The following is a 22412-nucleotide window of genomic DNA, read 5'->3' as shown; positions in this document are numbered from 1 at the left end:
TCTTGCTACACAGTAAAATAGTTACAGAGGGAAAAATAAGAGGCCGACCTCCTGCTGGAGTATACTACCACAGGCGTTTCAGACACACCAGCTCAACACAGACCTAATGAAAATGCTGCAGTCTGTTTCTAGCTCCAGCACATGTAGATGCTTGTCCTTCTGGCAAATATAAAAAATTGAACTTGCCCTAAAATTCACAAAGCAGTGATATTACTTTCTTCCCCACTCTCTGACTCTCTCCTCTCCCTTTCTCTGTAGGCGATAGACGCTGACCTCAGCTCCAACCTCACATATCGAATCAGAACTGAAGGCTCGAACCAGGAGATCGCTCGGCTATTCAACATCGACCCAGTGACAGGAGAGCTGTCGGTTCTCAAAATTCTGGACTATGAGGCTCTGACCAACTCAGAACCCACGTACACATTCACCGTAGAGGCCACGGACACAGAGGGTACCATGCCTCCTGGACTAGCCTCTGTTACTGTTAGAATCATGGTGAGTGTGTGGGTGTGTGTTTATGAGTTGGTCTGTCTATTTAAGCATAAGGACGGAAGGACAAGCAAGGTCAGTGTGTTTCTCTTTTAGTTAAGTGTGTTTTCAGTTTAATGGAAGAGTACCCATGGAAATTGGCACTGGGGCAGAGCAAGCAATGCTGCACTGACTGACAACTATTTGAATTCACCAGGTTAAGAAGTCTTAGCCTTTACTAGCAGTGGGAAAATTACTGTGGAGGAGAAAATTGTTATGATAGTCTCTGAAATCCCTCTTTTGTATGTCCTTTATCTCCAAGATTACAGATACAAACAAAACCAAAGTGGTGCTTGGTACAAAGTCACGTTGCCATGTAGATTTTGGTTGTAATATACTGTACTGTTGCCAGCTGGCATGCATTTAACGTTTTATTCCAAATATGACTGACATCACACCACTACTGACCTTTATTTGTAGTGAAAGACAGACCTTAGCAGAAGCAAATGCAGTACTTGCATATTATTGTGCTCCACACTGTCCTTCTGCTTTGTTTTTCCCTCACTGCGATCACTGTTTCTGATCCAGATGTATCTGATATACTGACGTTCATCACCATACCAGTGTTTCTGCATGCATTAGCACATTTACTACATTTGCGGAAAAGCTATGGTACATTCATCTCTTGTCGTGAAGCTCTGACATCCAAGACTTAAGAGTTATAGTTATAGCTGTAACTATAGCTATTTCTATTAAGCTATTGTCTCAATTTGCCAACTGTGAAACAACTTTTGAAATACATCATTCAGCTAGCTTGAAGGAAAATCAAGAACACTATTCTTCTTGCTGCTATTTTCTAGTTCTGCTGACACCTGCTGTGATCAAAAGACAGAAAGACCCTAACCAAAACTTTAAAAGAACAAAAAATGTACATTAGCTAACCTTTATGGGCTGTTGCATTTTCTCTGTTGTAGAGGCCAGATGTTCCCAAAACCTACAGTGGATCCACTTGAGTCTGAGTCATTTTGGGGACTGCAAAATGAGCATTAAGTTCAGATTAAGAATTGGAGTGAAAGCAAAAATCAACATGCCTATAGCTTGCACGTGTGTAAATATGTAAAATTTCAGGCACTTACCAGAACACAAAAACAGCTTGGTGTACTGTATGTTTACAACACTAATGCCATACTACTTTGTGTGTGTGTGTGTGTGTGTGTGGGTGTGTGTGTGTGTGTGTTTTTCTCTCTCCAGGACATGAATGACTTTTCTCCGGTATTCAGCAAGTCAGTGTACCGAGGCATGGTTGCTCCTAATGCTGTCAAGGGAACCATTGTAACCACAGTGATGGCCAATGATTCTGACCCTGCGGTGAGCATTTCCAGCTGCTGCTATTCAATCAAACTGTTTTTCACAGGCCTCAAATTGTGTATGGGAATGATGCAAGATAATGATGGTTGTCTCCAGTGTGTGTGTTTGCACTTCGTTCTCCACTTTGTGATACCTCAATTGGGCTTTTAACTCTAAACATCTTTGTAATATAGGCTGGTTTATTCTGCTCGGTGCAAAATGAAGGTTAGCTCACTTTAGAGTTCCATTGTGAGCCATTAGATAGTCTGGTGCCGTTAACCCCAGGTTGTAAAGGTCGTAAAAATGCTCATACGGGGGTCTAAGTGCAGTGTGAATATAGCATGTGTGGATTTTCTGAGTCACACAGCCTTTTGTTTAGATGCAGGTCTGAAATGCAGTGGCTGTGTGAAATATAGCTCTCATCTTTATCGGAAACAGAAAACAACCAGCTGGTAAATTTTTACTGTATAGTAAATCACCAAATAAATATTTATGAAAAAGACCAGTAACACAAAAGTGTCTTTACTTTGTGATACTGCTCAAGACGCAATTACCTTATTTTTCACTCCTCCATCTCTGTGTGAAATCTTCTACACTGGCGAAGTTACCCCATAAGCCTTTTTAAAAGCCCCATGTTCCGACTAATGTGCTTGCTGTCGTCCTACATCAGCTGAATTGATGCAGACTTGAGGTTTAAGCATCTAGCTAGACCCTCTTGGGTCAAAACGTAACATTATACTGTCCAGGCTGTATACTTTAAAGGCTCCCAGTGCTCAACACGGTACTAAATAGCACCTTAACAGCCCTGGATATATAGTATGTTGGTGTCATTTATACCCCTCAGACCCCAAATTTACCTCTGAAGTACAAATCTTTGTAAGAATTTGTCACAGTGAAGTTTTGCTGACTCACTATGAGCTGTTATTTAATGAAAGCTTACATTGGAACAGACAGCTCTGAAGTGCTGCTCTCAACTGCAGCGTTTCTATAAAATCTAACTCATTTCAGACATTTCAGAACAAATGACAGTTTACCTTGTACATAATTAGAAAAACATCTATATTGTTTTTACACACTGTTCACTGCAGTTTCTTTTTTAATATGATACTGACACTTCTAATGGAAATATGACCTTAGAGACATTTCTATTTACCTTGGATACCTTCAATTTACTGGCAATGTGGCTTTGTTGCAACTCTAGTAAACATGAGACTGGTCTGGTAACAGAATACAGTGTATAACTTTTGTTCAACAGGTAATAGCCTTCATCAAGGTAAAACAATCAACCTCTTCATGACGAAGACATGAGATCAAAAAAAGGAGAGGAGAGATGAAATAAGCAAAAAGTACAGTTTTAATGGCAGCAAGTGACCAGTGCAGGTTGTCCCTTAGACAATCAGACACACTGTCAAAACGATAGATGATATATGAATACAGAGAACTGTGAGCTGAGACATAATAAATCATATAAATATAAATTATGTATTTCCTGACATTTTGAGTCAAATTAGTCATACCAGCTGATGGTTGCTTGAGAGGTTAATTCATGATCATTAGAGTGTCTAAAGTTGGAACTCATTTAAGCGGTAATATGTGTGTCTTAACCGCTTCATATGTATTTGGACATGGACGCACTGTTTGACATTTAGGTCCAAACTAATTGCTTTGGATATTAAATAATGTAATGGCCATTACACAGTCCTTACTACGCTGTGCTTTTAATTTGATGCTACTTTTGCAAGAAGTCTGTAAGAGTGGCAGCATTCCAGAAAGCATGCAGGAGACATTTCATCCTGATGCCACATTCATCTAAATCTGTCACCCTAAGTATACTTGTTCTCTTCATAGGGTACCCCAGCAGGTCTTGTGCGCTATAAAGTGGACCAGGAGGCTTATCCATACTCTGCCAGTATATTTGATGTAGACGAAAACATGGGAAATGTGGTAACCAGAGTAAACCTCAATGAAGAGCCCAACCTCAAGTTCAATGTAAGTATGCTCACACACAGTTTATAACTTACAGGTCACCTGTAATCCATAATGTATAATGTTCATAAAATCACCCTTTGATTGAACTGCCGACAATTCATCCATGCAGCCTGTGACGGGGGACGCAAGCAGGCATTGCTTTTTATTAAAAGCACAAAAAATGTTGGTAACCCCTGTTGTATGCAGCATTCTGTAAAATGTGCCTTGGGCTTAGGTGCATTTACATGACACTGATCAGAAGTGGATACCTATTGCAGTTTTGTAAATTGTTTGGCATCCGGAACTCAACAAAAGGTTATTTTTATTCTACACTCGCATTATAGACGTTATAAAACATGCACATCTACGATGGAGCAAAACAGCAGTAAAAGATTCTCCCACTGGAACGATATTAACCTCCATCAGACAGTAATGTATTCAGTGTATTAAACATAACCATGTGGCAGTGAGTCTACTGTATATCACAATGTAAATACAGTATGCTGCATCACTTAATGGTATTCCCAATCAATCAAATTGATCTATTCAAACTGTAAACATTGGCACCAGGGCTGTTGTCCAATAGAGACATCATTACTGGAGAAGATTTATGTGATGCATCCCGGTTTTGCTGTAGTTTTTGGATTTCGGTATTTAGTGGGTGGAGGACTGGGGCGACATCACATGAATTGAGTCATTAAAAATGAATTTGATCATCAATCTCAGGTTGTACTTGCTTTCTTGTGCATAAAGGTGTCTTTGCACAGAGCACTCTTATAAATCCCTATCCACTGTATGCTGCAGTAGCTTATTAGTTTCAAAATATAACCATGTGGCAGTGTTTTCCCAGCTGCACTGCTCAATGGGGCTTTGGGCCATGCTAATTTCATCTTTTCATTGGGCTTTAATTAACACAACAAGGATTCAGCGTCCTCTGAAGATGTCACTCAGAGGACTAATTCTACCTTGTTTGCTCCCAATAACTGAAACAAAATGAATCAGTCCAACACTGTGTACAATTTCTGGATTATGACTAGAGATAAACACTATGGTATCATTTTTACAAGGACAGATACACAGTTAGACCGTCTCATTGACATGTAGCAAGTGTCTAACCTAATTTCCTTGCATCACATTAGAAAGGCAAACAGTTGAGCATGCAAAAGCAAGTGTGCAAGGCTAGAAACGAGTTTGAAACTAAAAAGCAACCCATTTAAATTGTCAGTGCAGCTGAAAAAAAGTAAATGTGCTATTGAGCAAGGCAGTTAAGTACAACATGTTTCCAGCAGCTAAAGAGGGATCCGTACATTCAGCAGGTTCCTGGTTCAAGCGTGAGTTACTGTGTGAATACAAAGAAGCGCAATGCAGTATTGGTAACAATTTCCAGGCTAAATAAGGAGGAAACCCAATATTTCAATGTCTTGATCTTTAAGTTTGTCCCTCATTAAGATTCCTTTGAGTCCAGTTAACAGCGGTTACCCCCCCAATTAAATGAAGAAGTAACGCTAAGCAGGAAGAAATAAGCACACCAGTGGGACACACACTCATCCTGTTCTCCAATTCCCATGCAAATAATGTGCTTTTAGGATGGCGACAACAAAGGGGAGACATTTATTTTGGTTTATTATTGGCCTGTCATGCATTAGCTGCATCAATTTATTTGGCTGTCTCCGCTGTCAGCAGACTGTAAAAATGTGTGAACTGATCTCTTTGCAACGTTAGCGGGCATAAACCGAGAGCAGTGGCAGCCATGTTGCAAGCAAGCATGTGAGTATCTACTCTGTCTTTACCTATATGTGTGTGTGTGTGTGTTTGATTGATTGACAGTTGGTGGTGGTGGCCTATGATGATGGAGAGCCTGCAAAGGAGAACACAACTCTTGTACAGATCACAGTCCTTCAGCCGTCTGTCATTCCTGTGTTCACTCAGGAAGAATACAGGTACACACACGCACAGTACATGCTATTATAATCCTTACAATTTCAGTTGTGGTTGATGTGGTAACTTAATGGTCATTACATTAAGGACGTCATAGTAATACAAGCACCAGAGGCCTGTTCGAAATGACACATTTATGGGTCACTGGGATCAGGAGACACAGTTTGTGCAGCTACTCTGTCAGAAATAAAAGAATATGAGCAACTTGTGTATCTAAAGATTTGTTGTCCTCTTTATACATTGCTGTAGCTATTCTTTGCAAATATGTTTACTCTTCAAAATGCCCAAGAATAGCAGTTCCGCTCTTTATTATTTTTCAAATAACTTTTTGACCAAAAAAAAAGGAAGAAATGTCTGGCTGCCTGAACATCTGTCTGTAGAAGCTGTAAATTACCAATAAAACACCAATAAACCTGGGGGCTGATATCACACGCTCCATCAGACTGACCCACCCACAAGCACACACACACAAAGAGAGGCATTAATCTCAAATTCACACACCGAACCAAGAGAAAAAAACATCTGAAATTTTGGATTGTACCTAGTTGCTCCCCCTGACTACGACAGAGGATTTGTATTTCATCTGGCAAATTAATGAATGGTATTAATATAGGTGTAATTAAAATATGAAAAAGAAGAACATGGAATCTATTATTACTAACTTTTCTCTAATGGATTAAAGCAATGTTCTACCACATTTCACTATAAACCATTAAAAAATATACACACAACCATGCAAAGTCACGCTTCAGGGCTGTAGAAAATTTTTCTGATAACTGATTTCTCAGATCAGATGCTCTCCTACACACACACACACAAACAGAAGGCGCTTAGTCTGAACAGCATGATTGATGTTTACTTGCCTAATTCAGTTTTGATTACAACTGAAATGATGTGCTTTAGTGTTTCAGATTCCAAAAAAGAATACAAATCAATGTGTGAGCTTTGGCAAGTTGGTTTTCACAATACAAATCCCAGAATTCCCTCCAAAACAAATGTGTACAGTAACATCAACTGTGAGGGGGCAGCGGCACGCTTTTCTCCGTCTTCTGGAAACGTATTAAGAGAAACAGACACTCACTCTGACCTTATATCAAACACATAAAAGGGCAAATTGGGCATGTCGCTCCTCTCTGCTCACTGTATGACCCACCATCAGTGGTTGGTGGGTGGGCCAATGCATGTCATTTCCTTTCCGTTCCTTTGCATACATTGAACTATAGAAGCATATAGAGAGCCGTTTACAAAACAGGAATACATTACATGCCTGATGCTAAAAACAAAACATCATAAAGAAATAGTGTCTAATATTGTTCTTTTAATCCAAAAAAAAGCAAATTCCTTCTCTAGCTGCACAAATGTCTGTTCGCTGAAGCAGTAAAACAACAATAAAAGTGAGGGATTGATCATATTTTTGTAAAGACACACACTGCACACACTCTTTCATTCACTCTGTGTTTTGAAATGCCAATAAAACGCAGCGCTCACACAATGTGAACTCAACCAACATTAATAAATTATACTTACCCCATGTGCAGACACACACACACACTCTCACTCTCATCATTATAACTCTTCCAGTTGATGCTTGTTTTATGAGGTCAGCAGGTCACCTCAGGTTTTCTCTTCTGTGATTGGCTGGCTAGGCAGAGAGTGTGAGTGAGGTCAGTAGTGAAATTGGCCTATAATCCACAGCTATTGTCTCTGTTTCTTTATGTGGATCTGTTATTCTTTCTGTCTTATCTCATCTTTCATTAAATATATAAACTTTGTTTATATATATTAAGTTCTCTGCTTATTCTTCTCTGTTATGTTTCTGTCACGCTCTCTCTTGATCTGCCTTTATTTTTCCACATTACAGTAGCTTCTTATTTTCTCTCTTAATACACTTTCTTCCTGCCATGCTGGTTTTTATCAGCCCCTCTATATGTCTGTTTGCCCCACAATGATGTGGGGGGAATGGTCCCCTTCCATTTGCTTGCTTGTTATGTTCTCTGTCAGGCACAATATCGAAGACATCAGACATAGATGAAAATTGCGGGAGAGGATGCTTTTAAACATAATTACAACATGTTTCCTACCTTGAGTCAATCAAAGTGAGCTTTTTGTGACTGATTGTTTGTAAGAGGGATAGAATTAGTCTTTTATTCTATTGCAGATTTTGTTTCCTTTATTTTGTGTCTTCCTGTTCCTCTCCCCTTGTCTACCTTCATCACACATCAAACAGTTTGATAAGAGTATGTGCTCAGACATTTCCTGTGATGCAACTCACTTTCACATAGCTTACATGCCATCTGTCATGCAAGAATCACCCAGCTGCCTCTGTGACAACGCAGTAATCAACATTAAATTCAACAAAAAGCACATCAAGCAAAGAGGAAATATGTCTGTACTCACATTTCAGTTGCTTTTAGCGTTCTTTATTCAGACACCTGAGCACCGTAAGCTCTGAGCTAATGAGCTTGTTTGGGAGTAATTGCGACTTCAGTGTCAATACAGACATATTTCTCCACTATTACAGACAAAATTTCGAGATGTCAAGGTTTGTCTTTCACACAGAGCAGAGTAAAGCTCCTCTCTATTTTTAGGAAAAGGGTTAGAGGCAAGAGAGAGAGAGAGAGAGAGATGTCAGCCAGCCATATAATACTGCATTTATGAATATGTAACATAGCTTCCAGCTAAAGGTGTGTGTATGTACCCGTCTATGTGAGTGTACACTTTTTAGAATTTGTGTGTATTTTATTTGTTAATCAACACACAGTTCACATTAACGCATGCATACACACATTGTTATGTTTGTGCACTGCGGATGTCCCTTTCTGTGGGTATTTGTCTTTTGTTTGTCTCTTTGGGTGCACGTGCATGTGTGCCTTATATTTCACGTTGTTTGTGCCTGTATTTTAGTGTGTGTGTGTGTGTGTGTAAGAGAGATAGTGCTTTTTGTTCTTGTAATTCCATGTTGTATTCACACAGAGTACAGTGTACCAGCTTTGAATTAATTATCCCAGCTTTATTGAATAAAAGCTAACCATTGTACCAGTGTGGTTTTAAGAGCTTACGAATGCAGCTTAATGATTTTGTATGGTTTCAACAGACAGGCCTCTAGCCATGGGCAAGGCTGAATCAGTAATATTGATTCATATATTGAAAAAGATAGTGATGGTAAAACAAGGGATCTGTTAAAAGTTGCTTTTTGGTAGAGTGTACATTTGCTGTTCATCACTACATTAATTATACACATTTCAAATGTCTTCTGCACATGCTCAAACTTTCAAAAGAATTCTGTATGTGGTATCACTTTAAAAAGGGCATGTTAGGTTAAGTCCCCCTTTTCATATATTTGGTTTAGACTGCACATATCTGGAGACTACTGTACACAATTAAGAATTAAGATATAACAAAAAGAGTACTTCTTGTGTGTACTCTTAGTGTTCAGCCTGAAGTTTTGAAGTCTTTGGTGCGTCACCCTGACCAGGATAAGCAAAAGAAGAAAGTGGATTAACTAAAAAGAATAAGGGATGGAAGGCAAACCTAGCAACAATATAATGTCAGTCTAATCTCAGTGTATCAGAGATAGAAGGTAGCAAACTGAAATTGTCACAGAAACATGGACCCATGAGATGTGGACTTATACATACAGTTCAGGCCGAGAGGAGGGTGGCCAGTCAACCACAAAACAACCTGGACATTCAATAACATTTGACCCAGCTGTCCCCACTGAGAAAACGTCCTTACTCCTGATCGTCAGACCAACCAAATCATCTTGTGAAAGGCTGTCAAATCCTACTCATGGCATTTACAGAAGATGAGAAGTAACATATGACAAGTTAATTTTGAAATGGTGCTAACGCAAATGATACACTTTACACTGCGGAGAGAATTCAACTTACTACTAGTTACTTAACTTATTGACTTTTCAAAGACTGGGGCTTCTCAAGTATTGACTGTAATTTGTGTTAAATATTGAAATCTGCATGCATTTCTATATTCTTTAACTATATGTATTGTATAACTATGACTGTGTTAGCTTAATCTGATCACAGTGACACACATTATTTTGTTGTTTTGGCTCAGTACTCCAGCAAACTGCTTTTCAAATGAAAGAGCTGAGCTTAAAGTGCTGATTTTCAGCTTCGAGTGTGTTTTAGGTCGTTCACATCCATACTGGGTGAGCTGTGTTGGACTCGTAGCCTCTATTTTTACCCTCAGGGGGTATGTAGAAAGAGGTCTACAATTTCCTACACGGTTCATCGAATGACGATAGATGAAAGCCAGCACTTTAACCTTTACAGTTAATGTTTCATTTGAAATCTAATGGGATGCAGTACAGAGCCAAAACAAAGCTGTTCTTACAGATTGTACACAACAACAAGTCCACAATATTTCTAATTGCCAGTGCATAATGCCGTTGTTAAACTTACCTTGCCATTATTGTCAAAAGAGTAATACACTTTTTTAATTTTTTAATGTAATTTTTATCTACTTGATTATCATTTAATAATACAAGAAGCTGTCTCACGTACTCAACAGAGAATTGTATGAACAGTAGGTTGTATTAACTAACTATAAAATTAATAACTATTAAATTGAGATTTATAACAATTTCTTCGTGATGAAACATGTGTCCCCCCCCCCCCGTTTTGCTCACTGTAGGACCATCCTTGCACCTGCAGAATTAGTATGCAGTCAGTATCACATACACATGAATAGTTATCAGCCCCCAGTGGCAATTATCAGCATGAGGTTAAGTGAATAGAAAGAATATATTGCCTTTTCAAAGATTATTGAAATCTACAAACCCCTCCCACCACTTTCCATGCTTGTGTGCATGTGCAAGCATGTGGGAATGTATGTGTGTCTTCTTTGTGTTTTTGTGCTAGTGTGTCTGTGTGTGTGTGTGTGTGTGCGTGTGTGTGTGTGTGTGTGTGTGTGTGTATCTGTGAATGCAGGCGTAGGTTCCCCCCAAATGATGTCAAAATGCCTCATAGCCTGTTACTTTGTTAATTAATCTAATTAGAAAGTGGTGAGAGAGTTAAAAGCCAAAACACTTCTAAACATCAAAGCTTTGTCTTTAATCAAGAGATTGTGCGATCAAAGATGGCAATATGTTGCTTTGTCTTGCGTCATTACAAAGATGGAGATAAAACCACGACGCCATGGCAAGAGATTTAGATGCACTGATATACAGTACACGCTCTGTTCAAGAATCACAGGCAGCCGGGCAGGAGGTCACGGTGTTTATCACTATCAGCCAGCTGGACAATAACAAACACAGAGCTTTGAAAGACTACAATCCCTTTTGTGCCAACCTGGTAACTGAAATAACAAGGAGATATAGACTTACAATACATGCATGCGTTAACTTCTGGCAAATTGATCCAGAGAATAGTTTTGTCTGCTTCTCGTGGGCAACACTTCTTCACATAATGGAAAGCTGTGAAATACACAGAGCCAGGCTTTTTATTGCTTTGCTTTATATAGACGTAATGATGTACATTTAAAGAAAGATTTTAAATTAATGAAGCACATCTGGGAAATAAAATATGTGTAGATTTGCTCGTGCAAATGTTTCACATTTTCTGTTTGGTTTCACATTTTCTGTTTGGTGCTAAGCATTTGAAGACACGCAAATGATGTCTGGCTTTTGTGAAGTGAAAGTTTATCAATCAATCAGTCAAACTTTATTTGTATAGCGGCTTTCTTACAGATTAGTACAATTGAAAGTGATTTTCAGATGACTGACAAGCTGATAGTAAGACGATAATGTCATATGTAAATGGCAGGGGTCATTTTCCTTTTCCTCTGTTTTGCTTTGTACTGAAACATTGTTTCAGTTAATTTGTGTAATGTTCAACACAAGTATTTGACTTTGGTTAAAATATTTATTCCTCTTTTCACTTCTGCCCCTTTTGTTACTTCCTTCCTGTCTGTTTATAAAGTCAAATCTTCTGTCAAATTAAACGTCTTCTCTGCCAAAATGAATAAACTCCCCGAGGCCCTTAAACATTTTAACTATGGGATAAATGTTTCCTCCCCGTCAAAACAAGCACGCCGATCTGTGGCTCCGTAAATCCGCTATATGTCTAACCGATTCAGTTGAAGGTTACCTTGTTTGGTTGATGCACACAAACAGGCAAGCGCACGTAGAGTGCCCCTGGCAATGTTACGACTGTGACAACAAACGGCAAACAACCATGGTGTTGTTATTTATAATATTGCTTGCAGCTGGGAGACAGTAAGAGAGAGGGGTGAGGTATGGAAGAGAGAACTGAAAAGAGAGAAAGAAGGACAGATAGAGGGAGATGTTAGGAGAGGATAGTGGAGAGAAGCAATTCAGAGATGTGGAGAGTGACTTTCTGATAGAGAGGAGAGAGTAAGAAAAAGCTGAGTAGGGAGGGGACAAAAAGAGAGGGAGCAAAACAAGAGGAAACAAGTGACAGTGCTGCTGGAATACACCTTTTCAATAACACACTGAAGTTGATCGACAGGCAGAAAGGCAGACATAACAGACAGCTACATACAGGTCGTGAAATCATACAGTGGCGTGAGAGAAGGTGACCATTGAAGTTAGATTGAAGCAACAAGCAGACACATTGAAGTAATGAAGCAACAAGCAAACAAGCAGGTAAAGACTCGAATAGAGAAGGCTGAGACGCAGATGGACAAGAAGTTACACCGGCAGACAATACCTGATAGATAAACATGCTTATAGGCAGTCAGGTAGACAGACATCTGTACATTCACATACTGCAGATATAAGGACATGCAGGTCTTTTGCATGTTTCACCTTTCTGCTCTTTCTTTTATTTCGTCTGCTGTTGTTGCTGCTGTATGGCTGAGACCTTGCTTTTGCTGTTTCCACTTGACTCGTCCTCATGTATCCAGCTCCTTTTCTACAGCACAAGAAATAGTGTCAGCTTGAAAGCATCACGAACATAATTGAAAAGCTCATTTCAATACAAGCAAAAAAGGCATATAATTGAAAACAAAAGCATAAGAAATTGGCGGGTAATTGACATGGATGACAGCTGACAGATGGCAACATACTCCTGAAGGCTATAATCCAGCAGCTAATACAGTTAACAGTTCAATTTGAATATGAATACCACCTATAGCATAAGTATTATATTATATTGTATATTTAGATGCAGCAGGTGGACAGCTCTCGCTCTCTCAGCTGAAGTATTTGTCTGCTTGTATCTGAAAAATAATACGCCTCCAACATCGGTGTTTCAAAAACCTGAAAAATAGGAGAAGTGTTTCTGTAGGTTTGCGTGATCCTAAACCAATGCCAGAGGGTCGCGTGTGAAACTCTTGAACAGGAGGGGTAGGCACGGTCAGACAGCTTATGTTGTTTCGCTGGATGTCGGTTATCTTACTACTCTCTTTAACAACTGCAGAGGGACTTTCTTGGCTCCGACACCCAGATTGCCAAACCAGCAGATCAAAGAAAAGAGCTAAAATGGACTCACTGTAAAATTCTAAATTTGGTTTCTTAAAACTGAAAATCCGTAGCTGACAGCGCTACACAGCATATCTACAGTATGTTGCTCCAGAAGGTCGGCTGCTGTAAAGTTGTATGTTGCAGCTTGAAATTGTCTTGATCTCTGGTTACTGAAATATAGCTGCAGTGAGAAAAACTATGGTTCAAAATGTATTGTGAGCGAGCACCGAGCAGAGCCTAAATATAGCCATTATTTCCCAGATCCTGCCTTAAGGTGTGTTGTTTTGTCCCATTTGAGTGCACAAGGTATTGTATACTGCTGTCCACTGGGAATGTGCTGATACTCATTCAATTGTCTTCATGTCTGCAGTGACTTAGACTGTAATTTATTGTGTGTTTCCGTACGTTCTGTGCACTTTTATAAGCTACTTTTCAATTAAAGTCATTTAATGTTGGTCTCCTTCCTCAGCATGTGAGCTGGTTAACATGTGACGACAATGCTTAAAAGAAAAGTATATACTGTCACACAACCCTGATGAGCAAACTGAGAGATTTCATACTCTCAAAGACATTGATAATCAAATAAGCAGACACACTGAAAAAGACAAATATAACAGAAGAATAAAATACAGAAGTAATTCATGTTTTATGTGCAATTCTACACAATTTGATACTAATGTAAATGTGAGGAGTTAAACCAGCCTAGTGTGGGTAATAATGTTCCTTTTTGTCAACCTCAGGCATTTTGCAACTGGTTACATAACAATCAAGAATTTAAGAGAGATACAGTGAGGAAGGCCAAAAGACTAGAGCAGGCAGCTTGTGAACAAAAGGCTGGCAGCTTTTTCTCTGCCTGGTCAGTTCTTTCTGAGTTGTTGTTGCATGAAAGCTAACATCATAGCTAACATACAGTATCCAGTAGAAACTACCATGTCAAGTGTTTGTTCAGGGGAAAAAAAACAAACAGCTGACTCCTCTCAAGTCGCAGAATAAAGGCTGGAGACAATAAAGTTTCCGGTGAAAGCAGATTGACCTCCACACACAGTTCAGTTTGACTCAACATTACAATGCCACATTGCCACAGTACCTCTTCATTAACTATCTCTTTTTTCAATACGGTTGTTACATATTTTAGTCCTTATTTTCTTACTCTGAAGTGGATCTTTGTAGTTCATTAGTAGATGTGGCTGCAGCTGCCAAGCGTCTAATAAGAAATGGGGACAAAGGATAATGAAGAGAGCGAGGGAGGGAGATTGATGGGGTGGTTTCAAGAGACAGAGAGAAGGTAATCACAATAGACTTGGTTTTGATTAATGATAATAACAAGCAAAATCATTACATTCTCCTGATGTCTCTTCACCCTCCTTCTCTCTCTCTCTCTCTCACACACACACACACACACACACAAAGATGTGAAATTATAGTCACACTCACACTATACAAATGTGTCATTAAAACTACTTAAGATGCAAACTGACACACACCAGCACACAAAGGTGGATAAAGATGAAATGTTTAACTCTCTGCAGTCTGCTTTTTGTATCTGCTTCATAAGTGCAGATGAAAGAAAAATATACCAGGACACAGTATACAAAAATCCCCCTGTTCATTCTAAATTCACAATACCAGCAAAGACAAACAGTCGTCTTCGCCGTTAGACTTAGATTTTTCTGCCATATGACAGGGGACTGGGAAAGTAGAATTAGAGATAAAGAACAACAACAAAACGTGTGATTATGACCCAGCAGCCCACTGTTTGTGAAGTACCAATGTTCAACATTGATTTCTTTTACTAACAAAACCTTAGCCATGGAAGTGGAAGAATAATTTGAATAATTTTACAAGGGCCATTTGTAACATTGTCCAGGTTTGTCGTCCTGCAGGTAGAGGCACCAGATCAGAAAACACTCCTCTGGGTTGGTTTTGGAAGATTACCTGTTTTTTTTGTTTTTTTTCATTTAGTTTGGAGAACATGTTGGACTGGCTTATTTAAAATGATCTGACACATGCATATGAGCATCAGAGGATACAATTAATAAACTGAAAGACTGAAAAACTTGATTTTAGGTCTGAGTTTGCACTTAGAAAATTATTTAACTTTGTATTGCAAGCAAACCCTTATATATTTTTATTATGACTAAACCATAAGAACTATAATTTTTCCCTGTTTTTTATACCTGCAGCAAGTAGTACCTATGTCATGTGTTTCCACCCACTTCTGGTTTGGTGGTTTGGTTTGGTGACAGCATCAAGGGAAACATGAAACTATGGCACTTCTAGTCTGAAGTCGTCGTCGCTGGTTGAAGCTAAAGGATGTGAGCTAAAGATATAGTCAAAGTAACCTTTCACACAGTTCAAGTAGTACTCATTTATATTCAGTTGGATAAAGGTGTCAACTTTATTCTTTGGGTTTACGCTTTTCAAATATAATATTACAGCTTCAAATATAACTTTACTGCCAATGTCTGTGCGTGCATGCGTGGTCGTGACTGTGAGCTTGTGTGCTGGCAGTCAAGGAAGATGGTATCAATCTACAGACGCACACACAGACATGCAGATATGCTGGACAAATGATTTCTACAGAAGTGATGTTAGATGAATTTTCTTGTCGCAGCATATTTGCACACAATTTTTCCCTGATTCGGCCTTTTTAACTCAAAAACACAAATCTACACAAACATTTTTTGTTATTCTCTTTCTCCATTTTCTTTCGCTGTGTCATCCCGTTTTTCTCCTGTGTCTTTGTCTCTATATCACCTTCCCTCTGATTCCTTCTTTTGTCAACAGCACTTGTATATATTGTCCTTTTTCTCTCTCCCTGCTCTGTCTCGCATGTGTTTTATGTATTACTACTTCAACAAGACTCCGCTCAAGTTCAGACTGTTTGAGAGATACTAAGCCATTTGACTTTCAGTTGACAATCACGACAAGACTGTAAAGCAAAAGGTGAGAAGAGGGCCATGAGAGGAGGAGAAAAGACGCTGAGACACTTGCTGACAGAACAATGAAAAGACAGAATCAGTTTGGGAGATCCAGGGAGAGCTTTAAGGACCAGAGAGAGTGATAGACAGAAAGAGAGAGGTTGTGTTAAAACCAGTTCAGCAGAATGAAGAGAGGTAGGAGAGAGAGATGTGGGATTAGAGAGAGAAGGAGAGTGCCACGGGGTATAGCAAATGCATTTTGATTATTCAGACAGTGTTGAGCAGAAATAAGAAAAAGAAAAAATAGATTAGTTACATGCCCTGGGAATTGTAATAAAATCATCAATATTGGCTTACAACTACAGCCCACTGCGCTCATGATTTGAAAAACATAATTTTAAAGAGTGATAAAAAAAAAAACTGGATTTCAACCAGCATGTCTCTACATGCTCTTAAAATTGTAGGGACACGTCAACTGAAAATTGAAGACTTTCCGTGCTGAAAAATGGCCACAGCAGGAGAAGAAGTCACTTATAGAGCTTCAGCCAGCCTGTAGAGGTTAGTGCTGCAGGCAGTTAAGACCCCTCGCTCAACAGCGTCCTAATGAAAATCTTACAGACAATTAGCGACCCTCTGGAAAGGGGGAGAACAGGACATTCTAGCTCAGGCTGCTGACCACTACTCGTTAAAAGAGCTCAGTGGTCCTATTGAATATCAGACTTTCTATACTATACCTGAAAGGTCCTACCAAAGTAATTTATCCCTCCATATTGTTGATAGATGATTTAAATTGGAATCACTTACCAATGAAAGTCCATATAAAGTGCAAGAAAAGTCAATATAAAAGGCTACAGTAACAACATGGAAGGATATCTCATAATGTTGATTAATAACTTTAGCTGTCAGCTTGTGTGATTGGACCATTCCTGACATTAACTAGCAGACAAAACATCAATAACGAGCTCAAAGAATCATATGTAAACATACTTAAGGTGCCAACAGAACAGCGGTCAAACAGCTGCAGAAACACACACACACACACACACACTCCCCACACACACACTCCCCACACCAATCGCTCGCTTCATGTAGTACTTGGTGTGGGGAGGTTTTGAGCGTCACTGTGAAGCTCTCTTTCTTTCATTCTTTTTCACTGTGGATTAATTCCTGGACAGACTGCCTGCAATGTGCTCTAATATCGCCATAATTAAATGATTATTATGGTTATAAATGGACGTGGCCAGCTGACACATCGTTTGAACTAGTTCTTTTCAAGCATACGTGGCCATAATGCTATGCCGACACAATAGATTTTTATTTCTTTTTTTTTAGGCTGTCTTGCAGTTTGAATAGTTCCACAATCTGATTTCTCACATGGCTGCTGTCAAAAGATCTGTTATAAACTGCAATGAGCTTGTTTTAATATTATTATAGTAATAATTTACTTGTTTTGCCTAACTGTAGTCTTGACTGTATGCATCTTCACAGCTATATGCAGATCTATGTTCTTTTTTTCCTTCTTGGTTTCCATTCGAAGTAGAATTTCACAAAGTAACTAAAGTAATCTGTCGATTGTCAATGGACAAAACCACTCGGGGTTCCATGTTTACGTTCAGTGTGCGACATCGTGTCAGGTAGATCAAACCGTAGTGTGAACACAGAAGTTGTTCACACTACTAAGTAGTGTGAGTTTATGCAACATGCACCTTAGATGATAATAAACAGAAGCTAATGCTGCCTAATAAGATTTGACCTGCTTGAGTTTGCTTTGCTGTCTTCCAGGCATGGCCTCCCACGCCGAATACAGTATGTCATACAGTAGATCAAGCATTACTGTCATGTGGAGGGGGGAAAAAAGCCTCTGTGTGGAGGTATTGAACCGAAGCCCTGCTCAGCACAGAGGATGTTGTAGTTTGGTTTGGACAAAGAGACAAAGAGGAAGAAAGAAATGATCATGAAGTGACAGAACTAGAATTGCAGTAGAGAAAGAGAGAGAAATGAAAAGGAGCCGTGTGAGGAGGGACAGAAAGAATAATGACAAGTGGAAGAAGATGATGAATCATACATATCTGAAAGAGACGGGCTAAAACGTGATAAAAAAACATAATGAGTGAGACAAACTATAGCAGTGGCAATAAGGGAAAGACCCACAGAGAGGAGGGTATCACTGCCAACATCTGTCACTATCCTCATGATTCTGTCTATCCCTTCACACGGCTGAAACACTGAACACTCACAGCTCTGTTAGGGTTTCTGTCCTATAGCCCACATTCAATCTGAATATGTGCGTTTTAGGGTTTATGTAAGAATTATGACGACATTACAGTTAGAGTAAGCCTCCAGGGAATGAATGAAAATCAATACAATGTCCTCACAAGAATAATAGTAAACACAGGTTTGTGTGTGTGTGTGTTTCTGTTGTTATCAGTATCAGCCCAGCTTGCTGTAGTTAAGACAGCAATGATTAGAGAGCGCAGGAGGGGGGACAGGGGCTTGATAATGAGCTCTTTGTGTGTGTGTGTGTGTGTGTGTGTGTGTGTGTGTGTGTGTTTATCTGTACTATGCCATGTAGCCTACTTTACACGTGCACAGATTCTTGTGTGCATCTTTATGCTTGTGCGTTTTGACCCATCCACAAGTAATTGTGTGTGTTGGTATGATTGTATTGTATGTGTGCACGTAGTCCAGCGTATCAGCTCACGTGTGTGTGTGTGGGCATTCTCTCCATTGTGCTCCTTCACCCCTGTCAAATAGCCATTGTGGAGAAGGAGGGATGGAGGAATGGATAACAATTGTAGCTGAGGTCTGCTGGGATGTCGGCTGGAGGCAGCGGTCGGGGGGAAAGAGGGGGAGGAGGGAGGGGTGAAGGTAAAGGAGATCTGGATGCAGAATGAGAAATGTAGATGGGCATGAATGGAACGGGTGTAAGTGGGAAATTTAAGTGAGGAAGAAGAATGAGGATTGGAGAGAATGAGACGTAAGAGAGGTGGAAAGAGGAAATATAAGAAAAGACTCCAATGATAGGAGAGGAATAAAATAATTTCAGTTTATAAGGTAGTGCACTACAACAAAGTAAGCCCAAATTTATCGATGGACTATATCTGTGCTGCTGCTGCTGCAGCTAAACTACATAACTGCAGACTTGGTGTTTTTCATTTTCTTTTCTGACTGCACAATGTGAATGAGTTCACAAAGCCTCTCCTCTTGAATTATCTATTACAGTCCCATTCTGTATAATTTGAAAAGTACATGGATGTGAATGAGAATATTTTCTTTCTTTCATTCCTGAATCTCAGTGTCTGTTTTCTATTCTTTATCCACAGGTGCACACGTTGCTCATTGCTGACTACAAGAGAAAATACATTTCTGGAGCGTCCTGGTGGCCTTGGGTTTTAAAATACCGACCACGAGTCAGGCCAGGGACCTTTGTTAACCTTTTCTCTCTTCCCTCAATAATGAAGGAAGTGGACAAAACAGGCCTTTTTCACAGAAGACGTTTTGACAGTAGGAAAAGTGTAAACAATGAAATTAATTGATCAGTTTCAGGGTCTTGTGCGTGCTGGCTCATGCTGTTGACACTTAAATACAACAGAGGCATTGTTAATGTTATTAGTAACAGCTGTGCTTTTCCTACTATGACAAGTCAAAATGTCTGCTGTGAAAATAGCCTGTATTCTTTTATATATAAATAAAGAGGATTTACATCAGCTTCTGCAATTTAAACTTCCTAAAGTTGCATCACTCCACACAATACATTTGTTTTTCCATTTAAATTTATATTAATTCGATAAACCTCAGGTTTATTACATATTTGCTTGGAGTGTTTAGGGAGAGCAGGTGGTTAGAGAGGCAATCGACTGGTCTGGAAGTTAACATCTACACAAACACACACACTCTCTCGCTCCCCAACAGTCCCATTTATCACGTTGTGATTACTTGATAGCTTAGCCAGTTGGTAGCCCATGTTATAATGTTTAGCCAGCTGTGACGGTTGGCCTAATGACTGGACTGGGTTTTATTTAATGGAGTGAAATCTGCTGGAAATTTGAGAGTTGCCAGATTCTAAGAAAATCTGTCAGGGTTGTAAGCAGGGAAAAAACTGCCCACCACATGCAATGAGAGGCAGGTGGACAAAAACAAGACTGTGCGTGGGTTCGCTTTCAAAGCTGTTGATGGTTTGATTTCACTGCTTGGCTCAGGCCATTAATAGAGCCTGTCAAATCCAAAACCTTTCCAAATGTACCGGATCAGAGTTTTATCTAAACACACGTCTTAAAGGACTGAAGGCTTTGTATGTTTTAGTCCATTCACTTAAGTCATGTGTGGTTTCTATTACTACTAAGGGTTGACACAATTAGGATTAATCCACTGGATGATCAACAGAAAATGAATAACCAACAATTTTTATAATTAATGTTTAAATTTTTCAAGCACAAATGTCAGACATTCTCTGCTTCCAGCGTCTCATTTTTCTGCTTGGTTTCAAACCACAATAAACTGAATATCTTTCTTGCTATTTGAAGATGTCACCTTGTGCTCAGGGAAATTGTGATGGCCTTTTCCCAAAGCACACCCTATACTTGTGAAATTATTTTTTACCTTTCAGCCAACCGCTGGCATCAGTTCATGCCCGAGCGTTGTGAGCATCAACCGGCAGAATCATGAGTGAACTACTCAGCGCCTTTTTATTTTTGTGTCCAACTTACGTTATCAGTGTGCGGTAGTTGTGAGATACTGCTTTGACCATTTTGACTGATGTAAGATGGACATTTGGCATCCTACAATTGACAGTTGGCTGGACAATACAAATTGAAATTCAGAAGACAAAATAAATGTGATAAAGTGCAGTTAAAGTGAATGTGTTCATTACCTGATTTAAAGAGGTTGCTGTTGTCTCTAAACACAGTTTTCAAGAACAACTTCCTACCTTCCTACTGTTCTGTAAGTGTGAACACTGCTACATATGCTTTATCTTTTGGGGTAAAATCAAGGTACAGAAAGCCGTCAGCATGAAGGAATGAAAAATTTTGGATGTGTTTGACAGATATAACTCTCAATTGTAGTCAACTTGCCAAATTGCAGTGGACCCTTGAGAGGAAGTGGGCCCACCGTCTACATATACATATTCAATTTTCTCATCAGTTGATATTGATTGACTGATCCATTCCCAGGTTTCCACCAGTGAGCGAGGCGGCTGCTGTTGGAACCCCGGTGGGAGCCATCATGGCAGCTGCTGTCAATCAAACTATCGTCTACTCCATCATCGAAGGCAACGAGGGAGGTGAGTGTACTTGGAGCTTTTTATACACGGAGTAGTTCCTGGTGTGGGTTTCAGTAGTGGAGTTGGCTGGCTTCACTGCTTGGGTGTGACCACTGATTAAGTAGCTGGTTCAGTTAAACCATAGTTATGTACGGGTTTATTAGCTTATTAGCAGTTATTATCCTATAGAGAATTTTTGTACCAAAGCCTCCAGTTTCGTGGAGACAATGAGGACATACATAGTGTAGCCAAAACACACTTTTACCCAAACTGCAAAAATGACTTTGCTAAATTGAAGGATTTTGACTCACTAGTGACACATTTACACTTCACACACACAAAAACTTTCTCAAAACACCTCACGAGGTAGCTCAGGAAGTGTTTTCTAGACAGATTTGGAAAAGGTGTAAATGGATAGCATGAATGTAACTGTTATTGTGGCTAAACTGCTGAGCTATACAACTTATTCTTATTCTGGTGGGGGTTTTTTAGCCATAACCAAAACCGTTTTAGGTTCATTACCACCACCATCGGGACTGGTGTAGGGCCTACCTTGACATGCATTCAGCCTGGGAAAACAAGACCTCAGATTTATGTGAGAAGTGACTAAGAGTAAACGAAACAGTGATAATTGCACCTGGATTTTATCTGGTTATGAAACACTTGAAATGCGTAAATGGAGTAATAGGTTTTCAGGTGAGGTTGCTTGTTTGTTCTCTGTCATTTGCCAAAGTTTCTTATTTAAACAATGTTCAAAATACTCTCTGTCAGCAGCTCATGGCGCACTGCCTCCTTTTCACTCTGTAAAACTATACACTATAAAACTGCGCTCTGTTTCTTTCATCCTGCCTCCCCCACTCTTCCCGCCTTTCGTCGTCTCTCCGTCTCTCGCTCTCTCTCCAGGTGTGTTTGCATTAAATGAAACAACAGGAGTGGTTTCCACAGCCAAGCGCCTGGACTACGAGGCCAATTCCAGCTACGTTCTAAAGGTGGAAGCGGACTCCATGAAAGTGGTGTCCTCGAACCTCCGAGCTCCCTCTAAGAGTAAGTGCGTGGTTGAGTTTGT

The 22412-nt window shown here is 39.6% G+C and overlaps 1 protein-coding gene across 1 annotated transcript in view; it reads left to right on the top strand.

Moving 5' to 3' along the window:
- LOC139303618 (protocadherin-15-like) overlaps nucleotides 1-22412 on the top strand; it is a 131766-nt gene that overhangs the window by 72873 nt on the left and 36481 nt on the right. Inside the window, exons 24-29 of the mRNA XM_070927462.1 lie at nucleotides 259-495; nucleotides 1720-1836; nucleotides 3664-3804; nucleotides 5611-5723; nucleotides 21258-21367; nucleotides 22250-22390. Of these exons, the coding sequence (XP_070783563.1) occupies nucleotides 259-495; nucleotides 1720-1836; nucleotides 3664-3804; nucleotides 5611-5723; nucleotides 21258-21367; nucleotides 22250-22390 (859 nt within the window). The remainder of the gene's footprint in view (nucleotides 1-258; nucleotides 496-1719; nucleotides 1837-3663; nucleotides 3805-5610; nucleotides 5724-21257; nucleotides 21368-22249; nucleotides 22391-22412) is intronic.

Source organism: Enoplosus armatus, chromosome 20 (assembly GCF_043641665.1).
Source record: "Enoplosus armatus isolate fEnoArm2 chromosome 20, fEnoArm2.hap1, whole genome shotgun sequence".
Taxonomy (NCBI): Eukaryota; Metazoa; Chordata; class Actinopteri; order Centrarchiformes; family Enoplosidae; genus Enoplosus; species Enoplosus armatus.
This window is presented reverse-complemented; position numbering and strand designations above follow the sequence as displayed.